Source organism: Planococcus citri, chromosome 2, assembly GCF_950023065.1.
Source record: "Planococcus citri chromosome 2, ihPlaCitr1.1, whole genome shotgun sequence".
In the NCBI taxonomy this organism is placed as follows: Eukaryota; Metazoa; Arthropoda; class Insecta; order Hemiptera; family Pseudococcidae; genus Planococcus; species Planococcus citri.
Window position 1 is genome coordinate 47,247,371 of NC_088678.1, and position 13,343 is coordinate 47,260,713.

The 13,343-nt window shown below is 33.5% G+C and overlaps 1 protein-coding gene and 1 long non-coding RNA gene across 2 annotated transcripts; one reads left to right on the forward strand and one right to left on the reverse strand.

Moving 5' to 3' along the window:
• The first annotated feature begins 330 nt into the window (after positions 1–330).
• On the forward strand, positions 331–5,833 carry LOC135836148 (DNA helicase MCM9-like). The gene is made up of 13 exons (XM_065350783.1): positions 331–548; positions 638–734; positions 809–990; positions 1,057–1,223; positions 1,294–1,431; positions 1,505–1,611; positions 1,682–1,901; positions 1,972–2,205; positions 2,281–2,427; positions 3,328–3,503; positions 3,589–3,819; positions 3,896–4,068; positions 4,262–5,833. Exons 1-13 carry the CDS (start codon positions 515–517, stop codon positions 5,590–5,592), a joined length of 3,237 nt encoding a protein of 1,078 aa, XP_065206855.1. The 5' UTR covers positions 331–514; the 3' UTR covers positions 5,593–5,833.
• LOC135836151 (uncharacterized) lies at positions 5,768–8,407 on the reverse strand. The gene is made up of 2 exons (XR_010557004.1): positions 8,019–8,407; positions 5,768–6,676 (listed from the first exon to the last, which is right to left on the reverse strand). It is a non-coding gene; the product is annotated as an uncharacterized LOC135836151 (long non-coding RNA).
• Positions 8,408–13,343: the final 4,936 nt, after the last annotated feature.

Consider the following 13,343-nt stretch of genomic DNA (forward strand, 5'->3'; position numbering starts at 1 on the left):
GAGTTTTATCATTAAAATACGTATAATATTTGTATTAAATAATATGATTATGAAAAAGAAAGATTTGAACAAAAAGGAAACAGTAGTTTCATCTTTGATAAGGAGAATATTTCATTTTCATGGAGACAAGTCAAACGAGTGTAGCCGAAAGCACTCGACAGCACACGATGCCGAAAAGTATCCTTAGTCTCTAGTAATTAGTATAAAAATTCCCGAAAATTGCAGGCATTCCTGAAGTTTGAAGGCATTTTTTTCAAAAAAACGCGGGAAAATTCAACTTTGCTTATCAGCAACTTTATAACTTATCAACATTTCAACAAGTGCTTCTGCATTTTAGAATATAAAATTTGAAAAATTTGTCATCTAATTTTAATTTTTTTCTTTACTATTGATGAAAGAAATTGTCTCAATTTCATGAACAAACCACGATGAACATGAAGACTGTCGTACCACTTTAGTCAACGTCATACTCTTGTCTCAGTTGTCTTTTTTCCATGCAGATTTAAGAAATTTCATGATAATGGATTCATCTTTAGAAGCACTCACAGGTATAATTGTTTTCTTTTCAATTTTAAAAACCCAAGCGAAGATCTATACGACAAGTTATTAATTCATTATAATCGTTGTTTATTCAAAGATTTATTTGAAGAGTATGTTATCGAGAACCACTTCAACGATTTGATGGAAGTAATGAAAAAAGAGGATCCTGAGAAACATTACGGAATTGTGATCAAGTATTGTCGACTGACCATTGTATAGATTCGACTTTAAAGAAATTTGTTTTCTATTTTGAACGACTAAATTTCAGTTTCATCATCTTATTTGAGAAATGCATCGAACTTGGTCACGGTATTCTATCGAACGCTATTCCTTTAGTACCAAAATTGGATTACAGATTGGTGACAGCCCAACGAAAAATTATGGAAAGACTGTACGATGACGAAAAAGAATGTTTAATTGTAAAAACCAAAGTACATGTTCGTATGACAGGTAATTTTTTTCATTACATATTTTTTATTCTGTTTTTCTAGCCTTTAATTACATTTTTTACTACAGGGTTACCCGCTTGTCCCGAATTACATCGTACTAGTTTTCCTCGCAACAGAGACGTTGGCAGCTTCTTGAGAGTTTCCGGTACCGTGACCAGAGTAACAGCTCCGAAAATGTTGGAATATAAAAGAGATTATACGTGTTCAAAGTGCAAGAAAACCAATCGTGTTCAAGTAATTTTTTATTGGGTACCTATTTTGAAATCGACTGAAAAATTCGTTTTGATAAATCAGAATTTTTCAGGCAGAATATGAACAGTATTATTCATTGAAACCGCCTGCTAAATGTTTAAATCCAGAAAACTGCCCTGGAACTAATTTCACTCCCGTAAAAATGATAGATCAGATCAACTATAAGGATTATCAAGAAATCAAAATTCAAGTAACGTTTTATTTGTTCAAATTATAAATATAAATGAATAGGTTTTTCTCATCTGCAATCCATATTATTATAGGAGCAAGTAAGCAAACTGAGTGTGGGTACTGTACCTCAGTCAATGTGGGCTACTTTGGAAGATGACTTGGTGGATACGTGCAAGCCGGGAGACGATATTGTTATTTGGTTAGAATGATTTTTTTTTTAAATTCAAATAATTATTATTTTGTTGCTAATAAAGTTTGCTTTTTAATAGCGGGACCGTAATGAGACGTTGGAAACCTTCGTCAGCTGTAGGAAGTCGAGGAGATATTGAAGTGTGTCTCCGAGTCAGTCATTTATCTGTTTTAAACGATCAAAAAACCTGGGTACTCGTAACCAATGAAACGATATCACATTTTCAACAATTTTGGAACGATCATTCCAATAATCCTCTTCTAGCTCGTGACTTGATCCTTGCTTCGATCTGCCCTCAAGTATTTAAATTGAAAACTACATGAACTTTTTTTTTTGTAAGATCGAATTTACTACTTTGAAATTCTCTAGGTTTTTGGATTATACTTGGTGAAATTAGCGGTTGCAATAGTTTTAGCTGGAGGCGTTGGTAAACAAGAATCTACGAATTGTCGTCTTAGAGGCGAGCCTCATTTACTTTTAGTCGGTGATCCGGGTACTGGAAAGTCTCACATAATAAGATTTGCCTCAAAAATATGCTCCCGTTCCGTCCACACTACTGGGATTGGCTCAACTTCTGCTGGTCTCACGGTGGCTGCTGTTCATGTGAGTTATATGTATTCATGCAATAAACTACTATTTTTTTATTTTCCTGTTTATGAAAGTTTTTTTTTTCTGCAGGAACATGGTGAATGGCAATTAGAAGCCGGAGCTTTAGTGTTAGCTGATGGTGGAATTTGTTGTATAGATGAATTTAATTCAATCCGCGAACATGACAGAACTACAATACATGAAGCAATGGAACAGCAGACAATCAGCGTTGCGAAGGTTCGTTTGACGAAACGTAAACATTTTTTAAATTATTTTAATAAATGTGTCATTTTAAGGTGAAAGGTCCCACTTTGACAAAATTGAGTTAAGACCGCCAAGTTGTATTTTGGACTATTCCTGATCGAATGGAGCAAACCCGACGACATTTCGTTGATTTTTACCCAACTTACACCACCTAAACACTCATCACTACAAAAAACTTAGTTTTGAGAAAAACGAGTTTTAAAATTTTTAAGTGTTTTTTTCATTTAAAATCGTCAAACGAACGCTAAAAAAGGTCTCTGATAGCTCATTTTGAAGGAAATTTTATGCCGAATCTAATGGTAATATGTACGCGAAGTCATCTGCAGAATATCTCTTTGCTTTCGTGAAAAAACTGTAGAAAATTTCATGATTTTTTGAAAAAAAAATTTTTTCATTTTTTTCTGATTTTTTCAAAAAATTGTAAAAATGTAATCATTTTTCAACTCCCCTTCCCCCCTCAGAAGATCACAGCAAAAAATGATTTCAAATTGCAATTTTTCATCATTTTCTTGTTTAAAAAATTTTTATTTTCAATTTTTTCTGATTTTTTTCAAAAAATTGTAAACATGTAATCATTTTTCAACTTTTCCCTCCCCCCTGACAGAAGATTAAAGCAAAAAATAATTTCAAATTCCGATAAATGAAAGGATAGGCCTGAGTAGTTAACTTCAACGCGCTAGTTCGCGGGGTTCCCGTTAGGAGCGCGAACTAAAAATCATACCAGCTGTTAGAGGAGATCGTCTAGTATCCGAATACGTCAAAAAATAAAAAGGTCCCACTTTGACATTTTTCAACTTTAAATCGATTTTGCGAGAAATCTGAAAATGTCAAAGTGGGACCTTTTACCTTAAAATGACACAAATTTACTTTCAGGCTGGAGTTGTTTGTAAACTAAATACCCGTTGTAGTATTATCGCAGCTACCAATCCTAAAGGACATTACGATTCCAGCATTCCCTTGAGCGTTAATATTGCCATAGCTAGTCCTCTCCTAAGTAGATTTGATCTGGTGCTAATATTGTTGGATTCAAAAAATCAAAAATGGGATAAGTAAGACAGATTATATATTTATGTACGTTAAAAAAACTTTCTGTAGGTAGTCATTGTTGTTCTTATTTGTTTGTTTTTCCTGCAGAATCATATCGGATTTTATTTTCCAAGGAAAAGGACCAGTGAAAGAAAATGCAAACACCTCACTGTGGAGCTTTGAAAAACTTCAAGAATATTTTTGTGTTGTGAAAACATTAAATCCGAAATTGACTCCGGACGCAAATGCAATTTTATGCTCTTATTATCAAGCTCAAAGGAGGGCAGACAGTAGGAATGCTGCTCGAACTACCGTAAGACTGCTGGAGAGTCTTATCAGGTACAATATTTTACCACTCCCGTCCATGAACTGCTCTATTTTGTATAATTTGAACTTAATTGCATTTTTCATGCAGACTATCGCAAGGCCATGCTCGCATCATGTTTCGAGAAGAAGTATTAATTCAAGATGCTGTAATCGCTATATCATTAGTGGAATCGTCGATGGTAGGAACTACTTTAATTGGAGAAGTTGACACCTTACATACCACCTTTCCTGTAGATCCATTACTCGAGTACAAAAAACAAGGTAAATACAAACTTGTTATTGTTATGAATTATGTGTGTTTTTCACCTAGCCATTTCTCCCTAATGCTAATGACATCAGTGAATGACGTCATTTTATTAAGAAAAGAAAACGCAAACATGTATTTCAACTTAACTATTTGTTCATTCATCATTCATTTCGTTGAATATTATTGTTATTTTTTTAATGTCCGCAGCTCGATCAATTTTACAAAAACTTGGACTGAATGATCTTTTACATAAAGAACTTGCTCATATAGATCAGCTGCTCGTTAACGCTTCTCAGTCTGCAGCTGAAGTGGACAGAAACCACGAAGAAATTCAACCTCCAGCACCTACAAAAGCTAATGAAAAGCTGGCTACGATCCTTACGAACATTCGGAAAAAGAAAGAACGTACCATTTTCGATAGTTTAATGCATCGTCCACCTACGAAAAAATCCAAAGCACCGAAAAAATCTGATGACCAAAGTGCTGAGAAACGTACAAAAGGACCTAATCATTCAGCGTACTTCAATATTTCGAATTCTGATTCCGATGAATCGTCACCAGCTGGGAACGCAAATCGTCCTGAACCTGGAACAAAGAAGAAAAAAAATCTGAAACGAAAACTTCCATCTTTAGAGTCATCAGACGAGAGCGATTTGGATACAAATAACTTCAACGACGCTGATAACGATTTATTCAAGACTGTTCTCGCTAGTCAAAAATCGGATTCCACTGAAACGAATTGTTCTTCGGAAAAAAAGAGTAAATCAAAAAATGAAAAAGATGTAGATGATTTATTTTCCGATTTTTTCAATAGTCAAAATTCAACAACCGATCAAGTAAATGAAACTCAATCGGTGCCTCTGTTTTCCGAATTTGTTGGAACGAAAGATCAAGTAAATGGGTCTGAATCAGTTCCTCTTTTCTCCGAATTCGTTGTAGGAAAAGAAACATCGGATGATGCAGCAAAGAAAAAAGAATCAATCAACTCAGAATTGCCTCATCCCAGTACCACAAAAATACCAAAAAATAATACCAGCGCTAAAAAATTATCAACACCATCAAATAAAAATATGGCTATCCCAGGATGCAGCGGAGTAAAAACATTCATTCAAAGTACAACTAATATTAAAAACAGCGCAAAGAATAATCATGACAAATTGCTCGATAATACTCATACATCACTAGACCAACCAGAAATGCTAAATAAGCCTCGCTCAGATTCTGAACGGATTAAACGTACATCATCTGATTCGCAATGCTCTTCCGGCGAACCTGAAAGAACAAAAAAAATTTCCCTGGGTACATTGAACAAACTACAAAAATTTGCTTTTTCTAAACCAAAGGATGATCAAACTTCTGCAGTTTCGTCCAATGCACCGGTTACCACTCATCAGCAAACTGAGGATACTGAAAATGCTTCAGTCAATTCGTTGATTCCTTCGCCTCAAATACCAGTTACCGAAAAGACTCAAGCGAAAAGTCAGTTCGTATTCTCTACGTTTGATGAAGACGATCTCAATTTGTTGGATGATATTTAGATGTTCGCTTTCTCTTCTAACTCATCAAATAAAATCATTTCAAATATTTTTTTTTCCTTTGAATTGTGATAAAAATTGATGTCTAGGAACTCTTACTTTAATTTGTGTATGCCTACGTCCTACGTTCTATGTTTTATTTGTCTTTCATAAAAATATACCAATTTATGGTACTATCTTCCGTCACAAGTCATATATTTTAATTATTTTTAACATTAAAAATACACAATTTTTATTTTCATAATTTGAATTTTATTTCAATAATTTCAAAAACTGCTTTAATTTATTTGCTGTGCAGTCATTTTAAATGTACATTTATTTCTCTTACCATAAAAACTGTACAAAAATTCCGTAGAGTTACAATTACGTTTTGTAAATGAAAGTAAAAAAAGGCGGTGTGTTTAAAATTTAATCTCGTAAGCTGCCACTCGAACAAATGGAACATTTTGACTCCGGATATAAACCTACTTGCATAGAATCACTTTCAACTTGGCAACTGCAACTCTAGAAAAAGAATTACTTATATTTATCTGTATGCACTTGGTTTATTTTCATGACCATCGACATTCTTTATGGGTACTTTATGTCAAGTGATTCTTTTTATAATTCCCACTTATAACTTTTTATTTACACTTGAAAAGTTAAAAGTTTCTTTAGATACATCTTACAAAAGTTATGCTTATCCCAGCCTAATTTTATATATATTTTGATGATATAAATCTACCGAAGTGACGTTTCATTTTAGGAGCGAATTCGAATTTCTGCAGCTTTTCATATTTTAATACGTTGAAATTGCATTGATTATCGTGATGTTTTTTTTCTTTTTCATTGTTTCATTTGTTTGTTCAACTTTCGTGCACTTCGCTGGTGTTGGTCTATACACAATACACATAACATAGGTACTGAGCAAAATTCGAATGCATTATATGAAAATTTTGTACAAAGAATATGAAAATATTGCATTCGTCCCAAATCGATCTTCTCCCGGATGGATATTAGGTTCAAAACGAGGATCAATGATCACCTCTTCTTCCGGTAGGAGTTTTCCTTTGGCTACTTCCAAGGTGGCCAGAAGTAGTAGGATAGCCTGGAAAACAAATAAATAAAAATTAGGTAACAACATGATGCATAAGGTAGCCTACGTAGGCAGCCTAAATCAATTTCCTAAATTGAATCAATCAAAAAATATTTTGATTTATTTTTGAAAAAGATTATCAAGGTAGGCACCAGGGTACATATTTATTTTCAAGTTATTTTTGTCGAGTTTTCGTTGGTATATTTAGGTGCCTTTGACGTAAACATATGCATAGGCTATGGAAAAATCTTATCAATCAACATAAACAAGGAAAATAAATTATATGTATCGTATCATAAGACGTCATTTAAAAATATTCTTACCGAGGCAATTATAATTATTTTAATATTAAGCAGCAGTATTAGGTAGGTACCTAAACCTATATTTAGAACTTCGTAAACCCTTTATTACCAACTACTGTCAAGGGTGGGGGGGGGGTGATATCTGAATTAGCAGAAAAGATTTTGAGCTGAACAAAGCTAGATTAATATTGAAGAACATACGCAAAAATATACGACCATCCAAAATTTCAGATGCCATAAAGTGAATTTTTTGTTTTTTGGCGAATTTTTAAGGGTCAAAATTGAGCTCAAAATGGGGAAAAATCAAAATTTTACCAAATCAACCTAGAAAGCTGATATTTGATATATTCCCTAATTATGGCCCGTCAAATCGATTGGAAATAGTTTATTCGAGCTGTTTTCAGCAGTTTTGGAGCCTCCAACAAATTTTGAAACTCGAAATTCTCACAAAATTTTATCAAATTAAGATGGAAAGCTGAAATTTACCCACGCTATGCCCCAATTGCAACGTGGTGAGTGGACTGGGGGTGGTTTTAAACCGTTTTGGAGGCTCCAACAGAATTTTGAAAATTCCAGTTTTTTAAAAAAAATTATAGAACCTGCGTAATTCAACTTTAGCACGCACCCTCGCGATTGATGCTTATAACTTATAAGTGACCCACTTTGACTGCTTACAGAGTAACTTTTTTCCAAAAATCGGCCTTGCTAGTTCGGAATCAATTTTCATTTCATCAGTGATCAGTGAAGAATGCATACGAAAGCAGGAAATTTGCTCTACATAGGAATGTATTCCAAAAGAAAACATACCTATACCTACCCACATATATAAAAAATTGTAAAACTTTTGAAGCACACGTTGTCGTGACCTGAGCAATAGGTACTTACTTAGCACCTACTTATTCCTAATCAATTTTAAATTACACAACCGAATTATTGAAGTAGGCACCTATATCTTATAAAAGAGATATTTGTACCTATCGTATCCAAATACAGCATAAGATATAGGTAGCATTATAATACGTATATAGTAAATAAATACTCTGAATACTCACTGTATTGATCACATCCTTCAAAGCAAACATGATTCTATAGACGAAATTTCCGCGATTTTTAAGAATAGTAATGAACCCAAACTAAATATTTACTCTAAAAACTGTCAAAATCGTCTAAACCGAATGTTAATTACATCAAAAGTACAATTATCATCGATAATAAAATTCTCTGTAACGTCTTTGAAGTTAGTTAATCGTACGATTACTGATAAAAATTTCAACGTTCACAGAACTGAGCGTCGCGATATTTAAACAGGTAGGTAGGTAAAGAGAATTTTAAATGCAACATTGATCAGTGAACTTACAATTCATTGTTTTTCTTTTCAATTTACGACCGGTTAAAGGTTACTTTGTATATGCTTGTACTTGTGTTACCTATACGAGGAACTGAAGATTTATCAACTGTAATTATTGCCTCTTCCAATTTCTTAGTTACGTGTGTACCTAACACGTATTACCGGCTTTTCGAAGAAAAGTCAGGTACTGTATTTGTCTCAACTGTGACAGTTTCGGTCCGGAGTAAATTTTCTTTGCGTTTTGGGGTGTTGGGATCATTGTAGGACCATTAGTTTTTTTTCAGGTTTCCTTAAAGTTTATATATATATAGATATATATATGTATACTGTCTTATAGTACATTGCGAGATCCGACATATACACAGGCATTGCGAGATCCGACCCAAAAAATTTCGAAAAATGCTAAAAACTCAAATAATAACCCTACAACTTCGTTCGAACGCACGTTCCAGTGTGTAAACAGTGCCTTTCTATGCATTGCCGCCATCAATTTCGCGATCCGCATAAACCGAGATCCACCAATGGCCTAAACCTGATTTGGGGGTGGATCTCGCAACATGCGTCGTTTATCTATTTTCAAAAATTGTATATAAGTATATAAATAGTTGACAAAACGAGATCCGGCTGAAAATGGGTGTACAGGGTCCCCCGGATCTCGCGAGTACAGTGCCATATGAAAGAACTTGCGAGATCCGGCAAAAGGATCTCAGGATCTCGCAATGCCGGATTTTATATAAAACGGATCTCGTAATGTATGGTTTTTACATGTATATATATATGTGTTTATGTACCAATTTTGTGGCAGAGTAAACTCGAAACCTATGAAATTTTGAACAAAGTGCTTTATCCCTCCCAACTAGTGTATTGCCGAAATTTTGAGATTTCGAGTTTTATTAAAATCGGTTTAGGCGTTCCTTAGATATTTCAGATTAAGTGATTTTTTTTGCCATTTTTGCGTCCTTTTGCAGACTTCCTCATCAGTTTTGTTTTTGGTATACCTATTTTTAAATATTTTGCTTAGCAATAATCACTAACGTCTGTCTTTATACCCAAACGATTTCTCAGTTTATTTCTTGTTAGAAACTCGATGGAAAATCGGTTCAGGTGTTCCTTTGACATTTCAGCTTAGGTAGGCTTTGTTGATTTTTTTTGTTATTTTTGCAGACTTTTGCAGACTTCCTCATCAGTTTTGTTTTTGGTATACCTATTTTTTTTAAAGCATAAATGTTTTGCTTAGCAATAATCACTAATGTCTATCTTAATACCCAAACGATTTCTCAGTTTATTTCTTGTTAGGAACTCGATGGGTAATGATGGGCCGATTATTAATCGATTAATCGGGCCTGAAACTCTTTCGATTAATCGATTATTTAAAAAAAAAATAATCGATCATGTTTTCTACGAAAAGCCGGTTCTCTCACGCTAGTTGCGTGAGTGTTTTTTTGTTTTATGTATTCAGAGAAAAATATTTATTTTTAGAAAATTTGCAAATGCAATTTCAATTAACCAACGAATTTATAAGTAACTGTCGATCTCTCTAAATTTGTTTTGTTTACTTGTTACGTTGTTGCATACATTTTATGTACATGTATTTACTTTGATGTCTTGCAACTGAAGATTTAAATGACATGGGTTTATGCAAACAAACACATGTAGGTACCTATTGGTAATTTACATTCTTATTTACGTATAAATTTTTATAGTTGAATGATTCTCCTTTGTTTCCAAACTTGATGATGAGAATTTCTTCATTCTCAATGTTTACCCGGTAAACACATAGTACGCGATACGCCAGCGAATAGAAGGCGATCATCGTATTGGCAGCCGGCGTATCGCCGGCGGGAATCGCGTTCGAATCGCCGGCGAAAATGTCCGCTTTTTCCGCAGCGGAATCCGAAGGCGATACGCCGGCGGGAATCGCAGCGATATCGCTGTTGAAATAGAACGCGATTCGAAGGCGATTCGTCGGCGGAAATCGCAGCGATATCAGAACGCGATTCGAAGGCGATTCCAAGGCGATAATCGCAATGATGTTTTGCTTTGGTTTTTTCCTAGTTTCTTCTCCCACATTAGAATCAGAACGTATTCTTCAATTAATTTTACGAGTAATTTACTTGTTTACATAATTAAAAATCAATAAAACAAAATAAATAACGAGTAAATTAAGTGAAGAATGCTTTCTGATTCTGATGTAGGAAGACAAACTAGGAAATAACAAAAGAAAAAACGATGAAGTACCTATACTTGGGTAAATCACTTCACACAAGAATGCAACAACATCAATTGTAATTTATTAAAATGACCAAAAACACAAAAATTGAATTATGGAGATTTAGAATAATTATTCTAAGTCACCATACAAAATCCATTTGAAATCATCAAAAATTTATCAGAATTCATCACTAAAAAACAGTTCAAAATCACCATGAAAAATTCCAAGCTGAATAAAAAAATTAAATTTGAATCAATACAGTGAAAAATTTATTTTAAAAATCACAAAAAAGTGTTAAAAATTGCTAAAAAAAAATTCATAAGAAATAATCACAAAAAAATTCCAATCTGACTCATCGCCGAAAAATTTATTCTATGTACACACCATGAAAAAAATTGTTCGTTATCACTCCAAAAAAATTAATCAAAATTCAACACCAGAAAACCAATTTGAAATAAACACGAACGAAAAGATAAAAAAAAACACAACATTCTGCTCGTTATTGCATGCTTGCGTAAGAACATCTGAATGCTCACTCGATTGAACGCGAAACAAATGCGAAAATCGCATGAAAAATATTGTAAAAGAACTCTACTAAATTCGCCTTCTATTCGCCGACGAATAGACGGCGGAAATCGCGCTGAAAAAAATGAAAAAGATCGTTGCGAAATTCGTAGGCATATCGCCGGTGGATTCAGCAGTGTTTTTTTCAAATTTTTTCAGCGCGATTGTCGCGTTCGATTCGCCGGCGGATAGAACGCGAGTATCGCGTTGAAAATATCACTGCTGAATCCGCCGGCGATACGCCTACGATTTTCGCAACGAGTTTTTTCATTTTTTTCACTGCGATTTCCGCCGTCTATTCGCCCGCGATACGCCTACGATTTTTGCAACGAGATTTTTCATTTTTTTCACTGCGATTTCTGCCTTCTATTCGCCGGCGAATCGAACGCGATTTTCGCGACCGCGATTTCCGCCGGCGATTCGCGTTCGGCGTGTTTACCGGGTACTTTTATTAATGCAAATTGCAAATAACGAATTATGTGCATGAGTAAATTCGAGTTGTTACGGTTTTTTAGTAAATTTTACGATTTCCTTTTTTTCAACTTTATAAACATACCTACAAAGAGAGTTTTATCAGCTGCAATTGCAGAGATAAGTTGAGTTGATTTTATAGTTGGCAATTTTCTGCGTAGTGAAAAGAAACTGATTGCAGATTTCCAATTTTAAGAACGATTAAATGAAATTTAACAACCTACAATGTAGATAAATTCGTAATTGCAAGTCATTAATCAGAATTCGAATTATGATAAGGGTTGGATCAAGTGTGCAGTGTGCGAACTCTACAATCTAACGAACCTAATAATTAAATAAATGCATTTTGACCTTTAAAAAGTAAGTAGGTGTCATCTGATAATCAATTTTCTTCAACTCCAATCCTATAATTTTACGATATAATGATATATTTTCTTTTTTAAATGGCAAAAGGAGCGTGAAAGATGGGAGAGGACTGGGGAATATACTCGAAATTGAGCATAATGAAGCATCGTGAAATTTCAACATTAAAAACAAAAATGCAAATAACACTGACACGTGACTTTTAAAATAAAATAAAAATAATTTTCATTTTCATTTTTTTTTCTTTTAGAAGTTTTTGTTAGGTTTTGTCTGATCAAGTTATTTTTCACAACGATGAGATACTCTTTTGGAAAAAAATCTTGATAAAGATGAAAACGTTAGCAGCATAAAAAAAGTCTGTTTCTAAAATAATATTGTCAATGTCAATTGACCATTTCATTTCAGGTTAAACTTATACTCAAATTTCAAAATGAATTTTTTTATGTCTTAAAAGAAAGGCTATTTTAGCCGGTCTAGGTGCTTTTTAATTTGACAGTTTTTATGCATAAATAGTGTGATCTTTAAATAATACCTGAAACAAAAATGTTTATACTTTTTTTGAATAACCAACTCATTTTTTTTGTTTTAAAGCAAAATTTTATGCTTGTTAAAAATTAAACGTTTAAAATGTAAGTACTTATTTGAAATTTGTTTTTAAATGTATTTTATGCTGAAAAGTAATAGTGCTAAAATCAAAAAAAATTTCTAAAAAAAAAATAAATGAAAAACTTCAAAAAAGTTTTAAAAAAATAAGTTTTTTGACAAAGCAAAACAAAAGTTAAAGCAAAGTCGATGCAGTAGGTACAAAAAAGACAAGCAACATGAAATCTTTTGTTTTTGAGTGATGTGAAGCATCATATGAATATACCTTATACCTATTTTACAAAAAAAAAAAAGAAGGCCCCTCTATTCGTCAATACGTTTCATTTTCCTTATTATTGGGACCTTTTTTTTTTTGTAGTTCTGGCGTAGGTAGAGGTACATATCTCCTCAAAAATAAGAGACACATCAGACGAAAGATCACAGTACAATATGTTTTTTTTCTGAACAATAAGATGAGTTGGTGCAGAAAGCATTAAAAATCCAAACGATCTGCTCACTGCTGTAAGAACCGGTTTCATTCTAGTAATTAATTCATAAGAGTAACAGGAATTTGATTTTTATCCCAACATTTTGGGTAGGCACATATTTGGAGAATAGGATTGGAGGATAACTATTTTACACCTTTTTTTTCACCAAAATTTTAATCACCAGTCAAGCTGTAAAGTCAAAATGATTTCTATCATGCACAACGTTTTACACATTGACGCTCATAATTAATTTTTCACGTTTTACCCCCTGTTCTTCCTCGACGCAACTTCTCATACGACTCGTACATAACGTAGCAGCATATGCCATACGGTGGGGATATGTTTCGTG

What these genes read in the sequence shown, in the direction of transcription:
- LOC135836148 (XM_065350783.1), top strand. Translation starts at nt 515, where the DNA reads ATGATAATGGATTCATCTTTAGAAGCACTCACAG. An exon ending in AGAAAACCAATCGTGTTCAA is followed by an intron (nt 1,224 to 1,293) that starts GTAATTTTTTAT and finishes AGAATTTTTCAG; the next exon opens with GCAGAATATGAACAGTATTA. An exon ending in TTGCTTCGATCTGCCCTCAA is followed by an intron (nt 1,902 to 1,971) that starts GTATTTAAATTG and finishes GAAATTCTCTAG; the next exon opens with GTTTTTGGATTATACTTGGT.